Consider the following 20,605-nt stretch of genomic DNA (forward strand, 5'->3'; position numbering starts at 1 on the left):
TAGGAACACAGCTCAAGCCTTTTTTTAATATTTAATGAAAAAAGTACTTAAATCAGTTAAGTTTTGGAGAAGGAATCAGGGGACAACGAATCGTTGATTTTCTGCAGTTGTCTCTATCGCGTTCTGCGGTATAGGCCTGAGGTAAGGGAGACAGCTATAGATATTACACGTAATTTTTTTTCATTTCTCTAGCCCCTGTTGTATCCTCTTAAGTTTTTACAAAAAACTCTACTTATATAAACTTCAAATTACTCATGTAATGTATCTGTCGCAGGCGGATTGTATATTTAGCCGTATTACATAGACATATCGATAGCCACAGTAATTCTACGGGCGAGAATTCCGAAACTGGTTTTCACATCACGACATTTGTTTAAACTATTAATTCTTACGGCTACCGTTTCATTTTTAGGGTTCCGTAGTCAACAAGGAACCCTTATAGTTTCTGTCTGCGGTTTTGCTCAGAGACTATAGGACCTACAAAGCTGTAATATGGCATGAATGCACTTATTAATGATGCCGACATGAAATCTATATTTTTTTTCGTATGGTATTCCCTACACATCAAGTGGGGATGAATTATTTTTTTCACGTCCACCCCATCCTGCGGGGACACCCCACGATTTAAAAACCTATCCAGGTTTTTTTTGAAATATTATGAGTAGATCATGTATTATGATAGATAATTCTCCGATTTAGGGATCCGCTTGTGAAATATTAAGTTTTAAAGTGGAAAAAATAGTTAGAGTCCAGTGTCCCCTCCTTCTACCAGCTAAACGGTTGCTTCTGGAAATGTGAAAAAATTCACGGGGGTAGGAAATATGCTGAATTTAAAAGGAAAACTATCACGGCTAAGAAGACTTCATAAGTTATTGAGTAATAGTCGATCAACTAAAAAAATATATTCGGCGAAGTATAAAGGAACTTTTCACTCAAATTCCTTTGAAAGTAACTGAGATGATGTTGTTAGTACTAGTGTAAAACACATTATAAATGTACATTCATTGACCATACAAAAATTTAAAAAAAACTAGCGGTACTACGGAACCCTATTAGCGCGTGGCCCGACACGCACTTGGCCGGTTTTTACCTAATCATTATGACACACGGACGACATTTTTCTGTATAATATTACGCAAGAAAGCAAAGTAAATAGAATAATTAAAAAAAACGAGCCTACGGGACCTTAAAAGTTGATTGCATGTCAATATTATGAAGTCATTCGAAAGGTTATCCCCGTGATCGGTACCGCTCATCTTACTCACGAGCGCGACCGCCTCACGACATCATGTGTCCACTTTTAGAGACAATTTTAAATAAAATCCGTGCACAAGCGAAAACTTAACGGACTCACCCCCATGAGTGTCAGTGGAAATGGAGTTAGTGACTAATTTTAGTGACCTAAACCCCAATTTAGAGGAATTTCAGGAGACCGAAACCGAACTGTTCTTCAGTTACAAATATGTTGCGTACACAGTTGGAACTCTTATTTTCGTTAGTAATTTAACTGTAGTTATATCTAGTGGACTCATTATTAGAAAAGGTAAGTAAAAACAGGTTTATATTTTAATCTGTAGCTAAATTTTTTAAGTTTAAGGGCCTGTTTCACCACACCCTGATAAGTGCCGGATAAGCTATCCACCACTTTAACTTGACAGATAGAGTATGGAGAAACTGTCAAATAAGTTATGGATAGCCTATCCGGCACTTTATCAGGAAGTGGTGAAACAGGCCCTAAGTGTACATATTTAGTGCCGGTTTTTTTTTATGAGTGTATGTGTAGGCCACTTTATTTCCGCCGCCCCATATACGAAATCTGTCACCCCCTAGGACACCGCCGCGGCCGCCCCCAGGCCCTAGGCCGCGGCCTATCTTTAAATCCAGGACCGTATAATTTATATTATGATTTGTAATTTTAAGGGCATGTTTCACCACTTCCTGATAAGGCTGTCCACCAATTAACTTGACAGATCAAGTATGGAGAATCTGTCGAAAAAGTTGTGAATAGCCAATTAGGCACTTTATCAGGAAGTGGCGAAAAAGCCCCCTAATGTCGTATCTGACTAGATAAGTTATTAACTAAGTACATAAGTATTAAATAACTTATAACTACTTGTTAACCATTGTGGCTTAGCAGTAATTGAGTAATGTATCTAACAATTATAATTGTCTAGTACTAGTGGAAATTGTAAACTCGTGGTTTTTCCTAGATTTTATTACTTTACAGCAGTGTTTTTCAATTTGTGGGTCGCGGGGGTCGCTGTGTGCGGGGGTACTCGGGGGGTCGCCGAAAGATAGACAAAGCTGACCTATAATAGGTAAATATTCCAAACTAGAAAATAAACACATAACCCTCCTGGCGGTCGGGTAAAAAATCATTACCTAACGTAGGTAGCCTTTTAATAAATATTTAAATATGTAAAGGGGTCGCGAAATCAAAAAGATTGAAAAACACTGCTTTACCTTATTCAATAGACTATATAGAGCAAGGGTGGCCATTTGGCCAACCGGTCGATCGCGTCAGAAGTCCAGTCGATCGTGGCCAGGCAAAAAATATAAATAACCACAAAAGGGCCACAAACACGTTTCGGTCTTTGTGTCGCGGGCCGCAACCAAAAATTTTTGGGTGAAAAATAACATTCTTGAAAATTAGCGATTTAAAAGTGGAAAAAATTTCACGACTTTCTAGACTTGCTCTGTTCTGCTGGTGTCCAGGCCGTGAATTTCAAAATAAACAATTTTTCTTCAGGTTGAGTATACAGTTAATACTGTATAGCTGCTATAGACTATAGAGTTCCATAAAATATTATTATGAGTATTGACTATTGTCAATATGCAATAGTTAGACATCGGATTATATGCATTTGCATACTTGCATATGCAAATGCATATAATGGCACTTTTTAGGCGATAGTGCATATTTTGGCAATTTTTCGTTGAAAGTGCATATTTCGGTAGTTTTATGCCCTCGTAGTCACCAAACTAGCTATCATGACACACACTAAAACAGAGGTACCTGCAGGCGGTAAAACAGAGGTACGATAGATCAAAACTCTTAAAATATGTAGCTCCATCCCCATTTAAAGAATGCAATACACCCGATAGGTAGGTACAATATTATCTTTCTAGAAACAAATTTTTCTTTGTAGTAGGCAACATTAGTAAAAAATTTGAATAAAGTACTTAGTTACCGATTTATTAAACTTCCATGGGCATTAAGATTGCAATCGGAAATTGTTAGTAGAAAATGATTATTGGTGCTGTATAAAAAACGAAGAATCCTAGATTTGATGAAATTATAAAAAAAAAATGCTTTTATTAACGGCACCACCTCTTCGGCACCGTCTGTTCAAAAAATAATATGTATATTTTAATAATAAGTGACTTTTGATTGTGCATATTTCGGCCATCTATCGTGCATATATTATAATCCAATGTCTAGCAATAGCCAGTCCTTTTTAATAATAATAGGGACTTGGTTGAGAATGTAGTCCACTCAGGTCCATTTTAAAATTACCAACACGCCTAAATTATTAAAATATCTATTGAGATAATGTTATACTGAATGAGTGATTATAACGATTGATGATGACGACCTGCAGGCGGTAAACCTTCAATAAGAGAGTGTATTCCCTCTTAAAAAGCCGGCAACACACCTGCAATTCTTCTGATGTTGCGAGCGTACAATGTCCAACGGTAGTTGCTTTCCATCAGGTGTACCCTTTTGCCCCTAATTTAATATAAAAAAAGATTATATTATATTGGTAAAGTAATTGAGTCTAATAGTTAGTCATAAAGATACCTATTCATTATTCATATTAGAGATTCGAGATCATGGAACTGAGAGTTTAAGTAAAATGTAAATGCCATTCTTCCAAAAAACTACTCCACATTATTCAAAACCCTTTCAAAATGAGCTTCGAACGTAGAACTTTATACAAATGAGCTTCGAATCTAAAAATTTTTACTCATGAGTTTCGAATGCACCTATTAGTGATTACATTAATCTTTATCCATAACTTCTAACCCGTGACCCATCGGTCAGCAATGTAATTCATATTTTTAAGATTTGTAAAATTTTAGGCTCATTCCATCTATATAGGTATATATAAAACTCAAAGGTGACTGACTGATTGACATAGTGATCTATCAACGCACAGCCCAAACCACTGGACGGATCGGGCTGAAATTTGGCATGCAGGTAGATGTTATGACGTAGGCATCCGCTAAGAAAGGATTTTGATAAATTCCAACCCCAAGGGGTTCAAATAGGGGATGAAATTTTGTATATAATAATACTTGTTAACGCGAGCGAAGCCGCGGGCAAAAGCTCGTCAACTATAAATTGCTTACGATGACAAGCGAATAACCCAAGAGCTAGCGACAGTCCGACTCATCTTTTTATAAAAGCTGAAAGTTTACCTGTTTAGAGCCCCTATAATAGGTAGGAAACGACCAGGAACTAAGGAGTTTCGGTCGAGGTTAATTAAGGAGGTATCCAGTTCCGAAGGTCTACCTGACCTTCGATGAAGAGTTAAGCTCAATTTTTATCTTATTTTCTTCAGGAATTTCGTCTTCCACTGCCGGTAATTTTTGAGAGGGCTACGGTCTGGCAGTGCTTCCCACTGCCAGACCACCTGTAGCCCTAGCACGGCCACCAGTAGAAATGCGAAAGTATAGACAAACTGTGGACATAAACTAAAGGTGCCATTACCGCGGCCAATCGCGACCGACAAAAATTCAATTAAAATGCCACTTTATGACAGACTATTATATATAGTATATTATGTCATAGAGTAGGATATTATTTGAATTTTTAGGACTATAGTCTGTCATAAAGTGGCATTTTAATTTTTAATTGAATTTTTGGGAACGAAAAAAGATCGGAACGCTACCTTAAGTTTATATCCACAGTTTGTCCATACTTTCGCATTTCTACTGGTGGCCGTGCTAGGGCTACCGAAACTACAAAACTTTAAGGAAGTTTAATGGTGTCAGGGAGTGGGAAGCAACTGTCAAAAATTCCAACAGTTATCCTATATAAACCTCTTTGGAGCCAAAGTTGGACCCAAAAATTTTGGGCTTCGCTACCACAAAAAAGGGTCTTATAAAAGCTTGTTTTTTTGGGCCAAAAAGCGAGCTGTACCTACTACCGTTAGTAAAGAATATATTATATGTTATATGACTATAAAGAATATAATATATAAAGAATATATATGTTATATGACAAAAATACAATTAAAATGCCACTTTATGACAGACTATTATAGTATATTATGTCATAGAGTAGGATATTATTTGAATTTTTAGGACTATAGTCTGTCATAAAGTGGCATTTTAATTGAATTTTGGGAACGAAAAAAGATCGGAACGCTACCTTAAGTTTATCTCCACAGTTTGTCCATACTTTCTCATTTCTACTACTGAAACTACAAAACTTTAAGGAAGTTTAATGGTGTCAGGGAGTGGGAAGCAACTGTCAAAAATTCCAACAGTTATCCTATATAAACCTCTTTGGAGCCAGAGTTGGACCCAAAAATTTTGGGCTTCGCTACCACAAGAAAGGGTCTTATAAAAGCTTGTTTTTTGGACCAAAAAGCGAGCTGTACCTACTACCGTTATTAAAGAATATATATGTTATACCTATGTGAAAAATGTAATACATACTTTCAATTTTCATAGAAGAAGTATAACGTAAACAATATCAATAAAACTAATTGACCAAACAAAGATTTTTACTACCATAAACCGGATTTCCTTTCTAACACAACGATTACGCCATAATGACCACCAGATTGTGTACCTAGGCCACTTACCTAATTCTTGTTTTAATGACAGAGCGTTTTTATTTTCTGGAAGTATCTAGATACGAATTCATGAAAACTAGCCGCTTAGCACAAAACTTTTAAACTATTTGAAAAAAAAAAGATTAAGGCTGTTTTTAAAGTAATAGAACGCCTGATTTTAAAGAAAAACAGGTAGTTTTTAACGCAACCTTTATAAATATACTTAGTGTTTTTGTGCTCTGTCCAATGACTCTTACTGTCCAATCACTAGTCATGTTAACCCTTGGAATCTTAAATTTTACCCTTTCTAGAGATCTAGCTATGATAGAGCGTTATAGGGCCGCTGCCATTCCGCTGTAGCGCGGCCCTTAAAGAACTGTGATAGCCAGTCGTAGAGAATTTTAACTAGTTAATCATAAAACTAGAATTTTAATTACAGTATCTATATTAATATTATTAAGCGGAAGAGTTTGTTTGTTTGTTTGTTTGAACACGCTAATCTCAGGAACTATAATTATGTATACCTACTGGTCCGATTTGAAAAATTATTTCAGTGTTAGGTAGCCCATTTTATCGAGGAAGGCTATATTTTATCACGCTAAGACTAATAGGAGCGAAGAAATAGAGGAATATATTATGTTCTGTGGAAAAAACTGGGGTAATTATTTGAAAGAGCTTATCTCACGAACTACAGGAGCAATTTTTATGTTATTTGGCACAGATATTAAGAAGTAGTAATCAACAATCATACAAATATCCATATTTTGGGATCATCAAATCAAAGTATGAAATCCTTTCTATCTCTGTTAGCTACCACTTTTAAGATTTTTCGCAGATAGCCAAAAGACAGTGTTAGATAGCCAATTTATCGAAAAAGAATATAAGACATATTATTTTATCACGCTAAGACTAATAGGAGCGAAGAAATAGTGGAAAATGTGGAAATAATGGGGGAATTTATTTGAAAGGGCTTATCTCACGAACTACTGGAGCAATTTTTCTGTTATTTGGCATAAATAATGAAGTAGACTACGTGAAGGATTATAGGCTATTTTTTGTGGACTCATTTGTCTATGAAATATCTAATTTACGCGGGCGAAGCCGCGTGGAACGTCTAGTTTTAAATAAAAGTTTGTTGCAGGTCAACCGCCGAAGAGCACATACTGGTTGCTGGGCAACATGTCGCTGGCGGACACCATCATCGGCCTGTCGATAGTGTTCGGACACCTCATGGAGAACACCACCACGCAGCCGCTGTGCGTCATGCAATTAGGTAAAAGCTTTAACTGGAGTAAATGGTCTGCTAATGGTTAAACCAAGTTCTCATACCTCGATTTAACGTCTAGCTATGCTGTCATTGCGACGCGACGGTGCGACCTGCGGAGCTAAAATGGTCGCTTTGAAGAATCATATTATGAATCATAATAATATGATTCATTTTTTAAAAATCGCAAAATGCAAGTCTGCTTGCAATGCATGTCTAGTAATTCGTACTAATTTGACATTTGTCAGTTTGACAGTTTTGACAATTCATTTGCTGAATTGATGAGAGGAATTGCTAAATGTGACCATTTTAGCCCCGCTGTATTAGGTAGGTATGTAATTGTGCTCTGTTTAGAAGAACAAAGTCCCGATTTCCATTATCATCAGTCATCACAATATCTCAGGATGTGTCCGCTGCACAAAACAACACGTTTTGACGAATGTGAATTAGCATTAAGCCCGGCCGCATATCATCCGAAATTCTGATCAGAAAAATTCGGACGCCCCGCCCCGCTCATACATTTTGACACATCAGAAATTCTGATTGTTTACAACAAAATGTATGATCAGAGTGCGTTCCGGCGAGCGTCCGAATTTTTCTGATCAGTAAATGTTTGAATATATTCGAACAGAATAATTTTCATATTTCGTAATATCCGAATCTCCTCTAAGAACTAATTTTTAACAAAGGGAGATTTAACAAAAAGGTTTTTTGATAACTTTATCGAAGTTATTGGAGAGCAATTATTATAGTCTCCAATAACTGTCAGATTCAATAAACCACAGAAAGCAACACGAAACAGTAAAGTAACTTCTCACCCACTTCACACATAATATAAGTCATAACAGTTTAGCTACTTGTATTTAATCGCAACAGTCTTAAATAATATTCTGTGATGAATTATTACGGTTACAAAAACTCTACAGAAAAAGAGGCTATGGACGTCATAGACTATCAGCTTTTCAATTTTAATAACAACAAAAAATTTACTTATTGTCAAAATATTCAGTGTATTATTTTCCTCTATGGACATATTTTGTACTTTAACATTGTGTGAGACAGTAAAAAAGTCCTTAGCCAGTAGAGCGCATTTGAAATAATATTATGATTAAACAAGTCGATTAGTTAGTGCTAACCGCCGTACTCAGAGACATTTAATTACGATTAACCTTCAATTTAATGAAGACAGATAATGTATGGGGCTTATGTCAAAATTTTGAATTAACTACAATTAAGTAATTAATGTTCCACTCTGAGCGCGGCAGTTAGTTTTGTAAATTAAGTAAGTATCTACTTAATCAGTGCAAATGTTAAAAATACGTGTGGCACTCGGGGATTGCCGCGGTAAAGCTATTGGGTCTATTGCATAGCATTTCTTATCAACCTATGCATAATGCAAGTATACTTAATTCGCATACGTCTAGTCGCACGCACACAAACACCGTGCCGAAATCTGCCGGATCATCCTACAATGGCAGCAGAGTTTGTACATAGGGGCGGCAAAATAAAAGTGGCCAGCTATACTTATAAAAAATATCTGGCCCTGAATTTCAGGTTTGCTGGTGAGTCCAACGATGGTGTCGATCCTGACGGTGGGCCTGATAGCTGTGGACCGGTACATTTACATCCTGCACGGCCTCTACTACCAGCGCTGGTGTAACACGAGCAGAGTCCAGATCAGTATAGCCCTCACATGGCTCATTGGTAAGATGTTTTTAAAGAGTAATTAATTATTATTCATGAAAAATATTGAAATCAGGAGGGTGAGCCAAAATCTTTTCGTTTTCGCTTCGTTATAGAATCGCCGATGAAAATGTATGGTATTGACATAAGCGTTCGTTAATATGACGTTGACGTTCGATTATATTAACGAACGCTTATGTCAATACCATACATTTTCATCGGCGATTCTATAATGAAGCGAAAACGAAAATATTTTGGCTCAACCCCCTGATCTTTGACCGTATTGCTTTGGTGTATGATGAATCTAAGGCTCTCAAGCGCAAGTTCAAAAAGCCGATTGGGCTCTAGCTAGAGCGTGTAAATAGACATTTAATTACTAATTGCTCCTAAGTCCTGACCAACCTGACCAGAAACTCCTGAAAATGTAAACAATAAACCTCTACCTCTTGGTCAGTCAGGTAAAATACAGGAATAAAGCATATTTCAGAGGAGTGTTAAAAGCTTTCCACATTTTAAGGCATTACGGAAAATACGGATAGAGATCCGCGCAATTATGCCTGGCGCAAAAAGCGTTTACTTTTAAAGTTATTACTGAGGAAATTACATCACGATTTTCGAAGCGTTCATTCCAGTTTGCGGTATAATTAATCTGTTAAATGTAACTTTCAGGTTTGATTCTCGGTTTCGTTCCCGCGACGGGCTGGATTAACAGGGAGCTGATGTTCTCGCGGTGCTACTACGTCACCCTGTACCCTGAGTTCATCGTGCTCCTCAATTCCCTTCTCAGCATCGTCCCTCTCGGGCTAGTCGGTGTTCTGTACTCCATCATCCTGGTTAGAGCCTTGAAAAACATGAGAGAAATAAAAGCGACGAACAAATCTCTCAACTACAATTCGACATCGACCATTCGAATCTATCGCGGCAACACGCAGAAAAATGTGAGGAGCGAAGATAAATCGAAGAGGAGTGCATCGCTAGATGGGAACATCGAGGATACTCAAAGTGATATTATAAAGGGTTTAAGCAAAAGCAGGAGTCGAAGCCTAGATAATATTAGTAGTGAGAAAAATAAATCTGCGAGTACAAAATCAAAAGAACATCCGACCAAAGAGGAATCCAACTTCAGCATCGACACCATCGCTTCGTCGGCTGCTAATATTAACAATAAAGGACTCCCAAAGCCGGTACACAAGGTCAAGGGACCGAACAAATGGAAGGCAATAGTGATAGTGATGCTTACATCTGGCAGCGTCATATGCACTTGGATGCCTTTCTTCATCACGGCTATATTCTACGTATTTTGCCAAGAGAAGCTAACCAACCCGAAGTGTCTCAATCTTCAGGTGTTGCTGGGGGGGCCTTTGGCCACTGTTGCGTTTTTTAACAGTATTCTCAACCCCCTAATCTACGCGTGGTGGCACAAAGGTTTTAATGGAACTATACGGAGGCACTTTAAGAAGTTTTACAATAAATGTTTTTTAAAGTTTTACCCTGTGTCAATTATTTTACATTTTGAATATCTATTTTTCGCCACATACAAATCTACTGCTTAATTAGGTCTATTACGACTATTGATTGATCTAGTCAATCAATCACTAGATTGATTGACTAGATCAATCAATCTAGTCTAAACTAACAATTATAGACTAGATTGATTGATCTAGAAATATTAAATAGGTAGGTAGATCATTTAGCAGCGTAGAGCCGATCTTGTAACTAACAATTATAGACACAATATCGGCTCTATGCTGCTAAATGATCTACCTACATAATATTTCTAGATCAATCTTTATATTTTGTTTAAAATATCCCTATCATATTATCTGATAACTCCCACGAATTGTTAAGTTAAATCCTAATCGTAAATTTAATACTTATCTCTTTCTATAAACATAAAAACTTTTTATCGGCTCTTTATGAATTATATTTATTTAATGGTTTAAATTAACTTAAACAATTTGACTCTTGTAAAAAATTCTATTTACAATAATCATTTGAATGAGAAAGTTCGATCAAGAGAGTCGAGAAGACTCAAAATTAAAAAAAATATACATAAATAGTAAGTAATTAAGTATTAATTTATGGACTGAATATAAGGATACCAAATGGATTACCAAAATAATATTATATATTATTATGTCTTTAAACGAGCAATTTTTGTGTATATATACATATATATATATAATTGGAATCTCGGAATCGGCTCCAACGATTTTTATGAAATTTAGTATATAGGGGGTTTCGTGGGCGATAAATCGATCTAACTAGGAATCATTTTAAGAAAATGTCATTTGATTCATGTTTTATCGAATACCGAGCGAAGCTCGGTCAAATAGCTAATGTATAATAATATTATATGCTAAGTTATAATTTTTAAAGGGTAGAGTTGATTCCACAAAGATGAAGTTCCATGAAGAAAAAAACTAAAAAGATATTTTAGCGAACCAGGTCAGGCAATCATTTGTATTAAATCTATACCATTCCGTTGTCTAAGGATCCCTAGAAATAGCTGAATAAAAGCATCAATGCAATGTCAAGAGTGGTCAGATATTATAGAAACGATAACATTTACAACCGCAGATTAGGGTGCTTATAAATTTATTAAAGGATTATTGATATGCAGCTAAAAACAGTAGGGCGAAGGTCGTGCGATTAGTTGTAGACATGGCTCGCTCCCTGGTCGCTGTGCTGCTGCTGGTGGCTCTAGCCCACGCCCGACATGAGAAATATGAGGGGTGAGTACTACAACAATACTTACAATTTCGAAAAATCAAAAATTGAACTTTTTTTTTTAAAGTCGAAGATTTTGAATGAATAACATAATATTATCATCGCAATAGGAATATTCGAGATTAAAATGCCTATGAATATGATTCTTAGCTGGCCCCTAGACGATCAATTGTATTGTACGATATTGCACAAAACAACAAATGCTCCAATTTTATTGAACAGTTTATTTGACAATTAGATTGAAAACGCAAATATTGATCATAGTTAAATGTTAGATAATAGAGCTAATGACTTTTAGAACCCTTATAGCTAGATAGATATGCTTTGACCGCTTAACGGCCAAGCATTACACCCAATACGTGAGAAAAGACAAGCTCATTTAATACCGCTTTGACAATATTTCAGCCATCAATTATACAGTATATGGGGCCCGTCCCAAGAAATTGCTGACCTTGATGCCAAGTTAGACATCCTTTCAGCGAAGGCCGCCTCTGCTTCAGGACAATTGGAAGCACTGCTCAGACTCGCACCAGAGGAAAAAGAAGCATGGCTTCAATACTTCGACACCAAAAACATCGGCTACAAATTGATGGCGGAAAATTTGGCTGAGTAAATATTTTTGCGGTTTGAAAACTTTATAAAAATAAATAAAAATAAAAAAATAAAAAACTCTTTATTCAAACAAACAAAACAGATCAATTTACACACGTTACAAAAACAGAAATAGTTTGAATTGGCGGCCTTACTGCTGGAAGCAGTCTCTACCAGGCAACCATAAAATATAACTAAAAATATTTAAAATAAAAATAAGATAAGATACTATTAGTATATAAATAAATAAATATAATACACAAATAAATATAATAGATACTTTATACCGAATAAAATAAATACATATAAGTAATATAATAATATGAATCGAAGAAGAGGATAAATCGTAAGGGTTTAAGAGTTTGCAGCTAAATCTAAGTAATATTGTTTGAGTCTTTTTTTAAAATTATCAATAGATTTGGACTTATGTATGCTTTCGGGTAAAGAATTCCACAGACGAATAGCAGAGACGGTGAAGGAAGAGTCATAGAAGTTAGTGTTGTGGGAAGGGAAGGCAAGAGTTAATTTATTGGCTGAGCGAAGTGTAGGATGCTTGTGTCCAAGAAAGGTAAAGTTTTGTTTGAGGTAAGCAGGAGTTTTGGGATTAAATAGAATATTAAAAAGAAGATGAAGAATATGTGTATTCCGACGCAACTTAACAGGTAGCCACTTTAGCTCTGTCCGGTAGTTAGATATGTGATCGTATTTTCTCAGACCAAAGATGAATCGGATGCAAAGATTTTGCAGGCGTTCAAGGGAAGAAAGAAGTTGATCATTTAGATCACTGTAGCAGACATCTGCGTAATCTAGGATGGGAAAGAGTAGAGCGTGAACTAATGAGATTTTGGTTGATACAGGAAGGAAGTAACTGAGGCGTCTGAGAGAAGCAGTGGCAGCGAGGAGCTTCTTGCGGAGTTCTTGAGTTTGGGTGTTCCATGAAAGAGTGCGGTCAAAGTATATACCGAGGTTGCGAACGGAGGAGCTATAGGGGATGATAGCCCCGTCAAGAATTATTTCTGGTAAGTTAGCCCAGTCGACTTTAGCAATCAGCTGCCTGCTACCAATGATGATGCACTGGGTTTTTTTCGGGTTGAGATTAAGACCGTAATAATTGCTCCACTTTAGTATTTTTGACAAGTCAGTATTAAGTTGAGCAATCACGTTAGAAAGTGAGGAAAGTAAGGCCTGTCTATAGATTTGTAAGTCGTCTGCATACATATGGTAGAAAGAAGAAATTATTTGTGAAACAGAGTTTATGAAAATGGAAAATAGAAGAGGAGATAACACGCTACCTTGGGGCACGCCTGCAAATACATCACACCATGAGGAAATTTTATTGTCAATTTTAACACGCTGCCGGCGTCCTTGTAGGAAGCTGCGGAACCAGTTGACGGCCTCAAGAGATAGATTGAGCGATCTAAGAAGGAGTAATAAAATGTCATGGTCTACTGTATTGAAAGCATTGCTAAAGTCCAAAAGGATGAGAATAGTTAGATTTTGGTTATCCATGCCATGACGAACGTCATCAGTAATTTTAACTAAGGCTGTAGAAGTACTATGGCCGGGGCGAAAACCTGATTGCAGAGGATTTAATATATTATTTAAATTAAGGAAAGAGCATAGTTGTTGCTGTACTAAACGTTCAAGGATTTTCGAGAGGAAAGGAAGTATTGAAATTGGGCGGTAATCAGAGAAAGATAGGGGACTAGATTTCTTGGGCAGAGGAATTATATAAGAATCTTTCCAAGAGCTAGGAAAAGCAGAGGTTTTGAGGGAAAAATTAAGGATATGGACGAGGACTGGTGATAATGTGTCAAGCAATGGAACTATCATGTTACGCCCAATGTTGTCACTACCCACAGCCTTAGATGAAATTGACAGAACAGCCTTTTTAACATCACTGATAGATAAATCCTTAAATGAAAATGGGGGGTAATCTGGTATAGGTAAGTTAGATATAGTATGACTTGTGTGAGCTTTTTTGTGAGTATCGTAGACATGTGCGGGGTTAGCAAAATGACTATTTAAGAGATCTAAATCAATGCTGGACGAAATTGAGGTTTTAGGATCTTTGCCAACTCCAAGTGACTTTAAAAACCTCCATACTTTAGCTTGGTCACCATTTTCGACACACGATTGAATGTGACGTTTTTGCGCATCTCTGCACATTGTGTTGCAGCGATTGCGGAGTTTATTATAGGCTAATTTGTCGACATCAGAATGTGTTTGGCGTAATTTAGCTTTTGCACGATTTTTTTTATTTATTAAGGATTTAATATCGTCTGTTAGCCATGGCGCTGGAAGGTGCTTTATTTTAACAGGGCGTAACGGTGCATGTTTATCAAAGAGTTCGATGATTCTACTCTCAAATATAAAAGTTTTTTCGTCAATCGAATCAGCATTGGTTATCTCTTCCCAGTCCACATTTTCAGCATCCTCGCGGAGACTGTCTATGTCGATATTTTTAAAGGACCGATGCAAGACAACTTTGGGCTTGGTTTTAGCTAGACGAAATTTGTATGAGAGGAATATGCAGTCATGGTAAGAAAATCCTTGCGCTGGACATTGGCCGTAAGAGTCTACAAGGTGAAGTGAAGAAACAAACATAAGATCAAGAAGTGATGGTGTGGAATGAGGATAGTGATGCGTGGCTTGCAGAGGAAGAGTATTTAGATTAAATGAGTTAATGATAGAGATAAGTTTTTTAGAACGATAATCGTCTTTTAGGAGACAAGTGTTAAAATCTCCCATCAAAATAATGTGCTCATAAGAAGGAATAAATTCATCGAGCAATTTTTCGAAGGCAGTAAAATAATTGACGGAGAGATTAGGACTGTAGAATACCCCAAGCAATATTTTAGACACGCCATTTGCTATTTCTAAAATAAGGTGTTCAGTATCATCGGCTGAAGGAGGTTGTGCTGATGATCTCAAAATTTTATATTTAATATTAGATTTAAGGTAGATTGCAACCCCACCACCTGGTCTACCAATATTATATTTATATATAGTGTTTCAAATGTAAAACCTGAAATATAAAATGACTTCCTTAAGTCTTATTTATAACTCTATTTAACTTTTCAGCATCTTTCGAGAGGAAGACGTAAAAATACAGAAGTCGAAAGCAAACGCAAAAAGGAACGGCCGATCCATCTCTTGGGACACATACTATAATGCCGAAGAGGTAAGAAAATACCTAATTAGTAATTACACGTTACAAACTATAATGCAGTCAGGGCCCCCGTAAGGGCTACTGGCGCCTGTGTGCAAAAAAGGGATTTTGGCGCCCCTCCATGCAAATTTTTTGGGTCCTTGGTTTTGGCGCCCCTAAAGATGGCGATTTGGCGCCCCTAGACGATGGCGCCCGTGTGCATTGCACACATTGCACATATGGTAGCGGGGGCCCTGAATGCAGTGATTCTGCTATTATAACGCATGTTATTCGATCCAGTCTTCTATCAAACTATGGAGGGTAGATGGAGGAGAACTATCATATATGGGGGATATTTGAAAAAGTATCTAGCTGACGTAGCTGCGTACGCAGTAAAATATAACAGTTGAAAAATCCTCCAAGAGTGGCGCTAGCTGCAGCAAAGGGTATGGAATGAATGTAGCCGTTGGTGACAAAATATAAATTGAAGTATATTAAAATATAAACTAAAATATCTGAAATAAAAGCTGCTAAAATGATTTAAAATTTACCCTGTTTACTGTAGCGCCACCCTAATTTAACGCATTTCAGCGGACACTTTTTACATACAGAGATAGTTCTCCTCCATCTACACTCCATAATATTATATTAAACTAAGGAGCTGGATCGATCATGAAGCGTAGTTTTCTTTTCTCTATTATTTACTAGCTTTTACCCGCGGCTTCGCCCGCGTGAAATTCCGGGTACAATATAATTTCAGGAAAAAAAAAAACATAACTTTTAAAACATGAAATATAGCAGCTATGTGACTCAGGAACACACCAGCTTTCTATCGGTGTTAATTTTTGCAATCGGATTAGTAGTCCAACTTACTTTAACTATTTATAACTGTAACTTTAACTACAATGCATAATGTCAAATCTCTGGACGCCATATTATAACCATAATATTAGAGCTCGACAAGGCTTTAAATTCACGTGGCGAAAAAAGGAACTAACGCTGTCATCATTCAAAAACGCCATTTTTGACAGTTCTCCTTTACCAGCAGCGCCCCCGCCCACGTTCATATTTTAAAAGCCTTGTCGGACCAGCTGTCATCTATCAAATACTGTGGTCAAAGTTAAGGTTAAAGTTAGCTTTAACTTTAACCGTAACTTTAACCACGCCTCTGGTGCAACCCACCCTAAGAGAGACCTCCTACAAACAAAAAAAACTTTACCTCTATATTATATTAGTGTAGATGTAAAAACTTTAAGCTTTATAGTTATCTTTCAGATCAACGAACACTTAGACGAGCTGGGCAGGAAGTACCCCGACTTAGTCACAGTGATCAACCCGGCGTTGAGTTACGAAGGCCGGCAGATCAAGTACGTGAGGATCTCCACCAGCCGCTTCGAGGATCTGAGGAAGCGCGTTATCATCATCGACGCCGCCGTCCACGCTCGAGAATGGGTCACCACCCCCGTGGCGCTGTACATCATCGACCAGCTCGTTGCCAACATCGCCGACAACCGGCTGACGGAGCAGCTCGACTGGGTCATCATCCCCATGGCGAACCCAGACGGCTACGAGTACACCATCAATGAGGTATAATACCTTTACGGCAGCTCTGGATTTATTAATATAGCCATGGCCTATGGGCGGCAGCGTCCTAGGGAAGGGGACAGCGTCCTGGGATGGCGGCACAGTTCGTACATAGGGGCGGCAAAATTAAAGTGGCCTATACTCATAAAAAATATAAATCCGGCCCTACTTTACGGTTACATCAATACGAGAAATAATTATTATGTTGGTTCTTTATAGTCTTGTGACGTAGTTATCAGTACTGTCTCACATAAGAGGAAAATAGTACTTACAATTTAGTTAGAACAACGTTTTTAATATTCAACGACAGTAGATATTCAGTGCACATAATGCTTCCTTTTAAGAATAGCTGAGGTATTTTGAATTTACTGTTCACTCCGTTTCGCTTTATGGGGAGTCCCGTGACTGTAGAAATCAGAGGCAGCTATAAAGCCTTCTGATCAAATAATTCTATGTAGATTAGGTATTCAATACTACAATATGTCTCATAGTCAATATAGTTCCAAAAAAAATCTATTTTACCAAGATTTTTCCCCAATATGTAAACATCTATTCTTCCGATTGTTCTAGGACAGGTTATGGCGTAAGACCAGGTCGAAGGCCCACGAGGGTGCTGAAGAGTGCCCCGGCGTGGACGGCAACCGCAACTTCGACCACCACTGGGGCACCAGGCCCGAAAGCGCGGACCCCTGCTCCCTCATCTACGAGGGCCCCTCCGCCTTCTCCGAACCGGAGATCAGAGTCATTCGCGACGTGGTGAACCAGCACCTGGACAGAGCAGCACTCTACATCTCGCTGCACAGCTACGGCAACATGCTCCTTTACGCGTGGGGCAACAATGGTAAATTTTCATGAAATTGGCTCCGAAACTACTGGGCGGATTTCTGCATTTGGTAAGAAGATGGCGGGAACGGGGAAAGGAAAGCGCTCATCAAGTTGCGGGCAATGTCTAAATAGGTGCAAACAATCGAGCAGATGCTCTACTCAGTTTGGACTTTAGATGATTCTGATAGATAGCCGATTAACGCTGATGAAATAAATATCGGTGACATTATATTATGCTACGCTCGTTTTTTTTTTAATCCATGAATTCAATTTAGACTGTAAACAACATTTAGGTAGCATCATTACGCCTTTGCATTGAACCATTGTTTCGATAGTATCAAAAACCTTCAAAACGTCTGTCCTAGATTAACCGTTATGATATTGTGGAGCCCTGAACCGTAGTTTAACAGGAAAGCCGTAAATAATGTAACCTTTCGACTCCAATTAGTTTAAACTAGGGGTTCCCAAACTTATTTTGTCTACTTTGAGAACAACATAATATTATGATTTAGTGACCCCCCATTGTTTCAGTTTAAAATGCATCCAGATGAAATGAAATTACAAATCACCCCTAAGCCTCTACACAATGCCCCCATTTTTTTCTGGGTCCCACAACCTTTAGACATTCAGCGCCCACAAGGGGGCGTTATCGCCCATTTTGGGAAAGGCTGGTTTTAAACAATGTTTTGTTGCAGGAACCCTCCCATCGAACGGTCTGTCCCTTCATTTGGCGGGCGTGCAAATGGCGACCGCTATTGACAAACTGAAGCTGGACAAAGCTGAACACTACATCGTGGGCAACGCGGCCTCCGTGCTGTACTACTCGACCGGTACCTCCAGAGACTGGACCAGGGCTGTGGGCATCCCTCTGACCTACACAATGGAGCTCCCCGGTTACGAATACTTATTCGTCGTCCCCCCAGAATACATAAAGCAGATCGTCACAGAGTCCTGGGCGGGCATCGCTGAGGGCGCACGTTATGTGCTGTCCATTTACAATTAAAAATAAAGTTTTTTTTATTTATTTACCAAAGAGTATCCTTTCTAAATCCAGCTGGCCATGCGCAGGAGAATAAGCACACTTTTAACGCGCACTTTCTTGTAAATATCTGTTTTAAAAGAAGGCAACCTTACCTAATTAGCTTGCGATGATTCTGTTACAATATTTGAATTTATTATTTTCTATCGCTAAAGGTGATAACCAGCCTACAGTTGATGTAGTATATTTTGAACGAGCGATAGAAGCTGTAGCATATCCATATTACATGATATTGTTGAATATGGGCACTTGTAAAGGTAAAAGTTAAAACATTGTTTATCAGTGCCATTATTATCTAAGTACTTAGCTACTTAATAATTATATGAAAATTAAGTTTTCTTCTACAGATCGTCTTCTTTTCAATGAAGAAATAGTATGGGGAGGCTCTCACTTGAATAGAATTATAGATATTTACTACAAAAGTGAGAGTAGTGAGTATTATTAATTTTCCTAAACAGCCACACGGCTGAGTAGAGAGGGACTTCGCCTCTTATTCTTTTAGTTCCTAACCAAACTCGCACCAATAATGAAGAGACCCCGATAGAATGTTATAATGTTTAGGTAGTCACTACGACCGCGACACTACAAAGTACTTCACTAAGTATATATTTGACTTTTATTTAATGAAGTACTTACTTTATTATTTAACATGACCTCGACGTAAACCACGGCTTTTTATTTCAGAAGATGCAGTAGTGTCATCGGTCGTTGTAAGATTAATTATAAATGACACGGATTTCTTGGGTTTTTCCGAGTTGGGCGTTGGATTTGCCGAATATTCAGCGAATATATTTTTGCCTGTCGACACAGGTCCCTCTTATTACGACTTAAATATATTTTCATGTAACTAAAATACTAGTTTATTAAACAGTACCTATTATCTAATCTTCTCTTATACAATAAAATTATCGTGTCACAGTGTTTGTGCGCGAAGTGCGAACTCCTACAAAACGGCTCAACCGATTTTAATGAAATTTTGTATGTACTATCAAAGAAGTTGATTCCTAGGCAGATGGCGGACCTAAGTAATTATTTGGTCACGTTAAGTCAAATCATCCCACCGATCTCAGCTAAGATTCCGACATATCGAATAATCCAAATGAATTTCCTCGATGGGACATCCGTTATAGGCCTGAGAATATGTTTTTACTTAAAAAGGCATAATTGGAATCTCGGAATCGGCTCCAACGATTTTCATGAAATTTAGTGTATAGGGGGTTTCGGGGGCGATAAATCGATCTAGCTAGGAATCATTTTTAGAAAATGTAATTTTCATCGGATACCGAGCAAAGCTCGGTCACACAGCTAGTTATGATTAATAAATAAAGCATGCTACATGTACAATCTATGTATTTTTATTCCTTTATGAAAAATTCTACGATTGATATCTACTTGCTAGGATGATATGCGACGCCACGCGGCGCCGCGCCGTTATACGCTATACTGCTACCAATAATAATTATAGTAAACAATATCCGTTCATAAAAGCCAGAGAGGTCACGGACGACGGTGTCCGAAATTCAGAACTCAGAACAATTAATTGATCCTTCGAGCCAAATATTCTTATTAGTGTATTATGTGCTCGGTAGGAGGCGCTCTTACAGTCACTCTCTTACAGCTCTTACTGTACTTGTTGTTGTGTTGTTACTTGTTTACAAAATATGACCACAATTAAAAGCAAAATATACAAATTGATAAAAATTCATAAGTTTTACACAAAATACGATTGATAAATACATAAGGTAAATGACTAGTAATTGGACAGTACTAGTCATTGGACTGAGCACAAAAGCACAATATTTATTAAGGTTGCTTTAAAAAGTTCCCGTTTCGCTTTAAATCAGGCGTTCTATTACTTTAAAAATAGGCAATTTTTAAAGCAACCATATTAAATATTATGTTTTTGTGCTTTGTCCAATGACTGGTACTGTCCAATCACTAGTCATTTTACC

The 20,605-nt window shown here is 37.5% G+C and overlaps 3 protein-coding genes across 3 annotated transcripts; all 3 read left to right on the forward strand.

Moving 5' to 3' along the window:
• Positions 1-1,275: 1,275 nt before the first annotated feature.
• On the forward strand, positions 1,276-10,345 carry LOC121726159 (glucose-dependent insulinotropic receptor-like). The gene is made up of 5 exons (XM_042113392.1): positions 1,276-1,543; positions 6,928-7,059; positions 8,605-8,754; positions 9,403-10,216; positions 10,333-10,345. The coding sequence occupies exons 1-5, from the start codon at positions 1,375-1,377 to the stop codon at positions 10,343-10,345; spliced, it is 1,278 nt and encodes a 425-aa protein (XP_041969326.1). The 5' UTR covers positions 1,276-1,374.
• A 1,052-nt stretch (positions 10,346-11,397) lies between these two features.
• Positions 11,398-18,617, forward strand: LOC121726516 (carboxypeptidase B-like). Its single transcript, XM_042113906.1, has 6 exons — positions 11,398-11,468; positions 11,869-12,072; positions 15,139-15,238; positions 16,481-16,792; positions 17,360-17,630; positions 18,310-18,617. Exons 1-6 carry the CDS (start codon positions 11,398-11,400, stop codon positions 18,615-18,617), a joined length of 1,266 nt encoding a protein of 421 aa, XP_041969840.1.
• An 81-nt stretch (positions 18,618-18,698) lies between these two features.
• Positions 18,699-19,504, forward strand: LOC121726162. Its single transcript, XM_042113397.1, has 3 exons — positions 18,699-18,910; positions 19,001-19,084; positions 19,338-19,504. The coding sequence occupies exons 1-3, from the start codon at positions 18,763-18,765 to the stop codon at positions 19,502-19,504; spliced, it is 399 nt and encodes a 132-aa protein (XP_041969331.1). The 5' UTR covers positions 18,699-18,762.
• Positions 19,505-20,605: the final 1,101 nt, after the last annotated feature.

Source organism: Aricia agestis, chromosome 4, assembly GCF_905147365.1.
Source record: "Aricia agestis chromosome 4, ilAriAges1.1, whole genome shotgun sequence".
NCBI classification, from domain to species: Eukaryota; Metazoa; Arthropoda; class Insecta; order Lepidoptera; family Lycaenidae; genus Aricia; species Aricia agestis.

Excerpts from the sequence above, each read along its gene's own strand:
- LOC121726159 (XM_042113392.1), top strand. The coding sequence starts at position 1,375 with ATGGAGTTAGTGACTAATTTTAGTGACCTAAACCCCAATTTAGAGGAA. Across the intron at positions 1,544-6,927 it reads TGGACTCATTATTAGAAAAG|GTCAACCGCCGAAGAGCACA; the intron begins GTAAGTAAAAAC and ends AGTTTGTTGCAG. Across the intron at positions 8,755-9,402 it reads AGCCCTCACATGGCTCATTG|GTTTGATTCTCGGTTTCGTT; the intron begins GTAAGATGTTTT and ends TGTAACTTTCAG.
- LOC121726516 (XM_042113906.1), top strand. The coding sequence starts at position 11,398 with ATGGCTCGCTCCCTGGTCGCTGTGCTGCTGCTGGTGGCTCTAGCCCAC. Across the intron at positions 15,239-16,480 it reads CATACTATAATGCCGAAGAG|ATCAACGAACACTTAGACGA; the intron begins GTAAGAAAATAC and ends GTTATCTTTCAG. Across the intron at positions 16,793-17,359 it reads ACGAGTACACCATCAATGAG|GACAGGTTATGGCGTAAGAC; the intron begins GTATAATACCTT and ends CGATTGTTCTAG.
- LOC121726162 (XM_042113397.1), top strand. The coding sequence starts at position 18,763 with ATGATTCTGTTACAATATTTGAATTTATTATTTTCTATCGCTAAAGGT. Across the intron at positions 18,911-19,000 it reads GAATATGGGCACTTGTAAAG|ATCGTCTTCTTTTCAATGAA; the intron begins GTAAAAGTTAAA and ends TTTCTTCTACAG. Across the intron at positions 19,085-19,337 it reads TTACTACAAAAGTGAGAGTA|AAGATGCAGTAGTGTCATCG; the intron begins GTGAGTATTATT and ends TTTTTATTTCAG.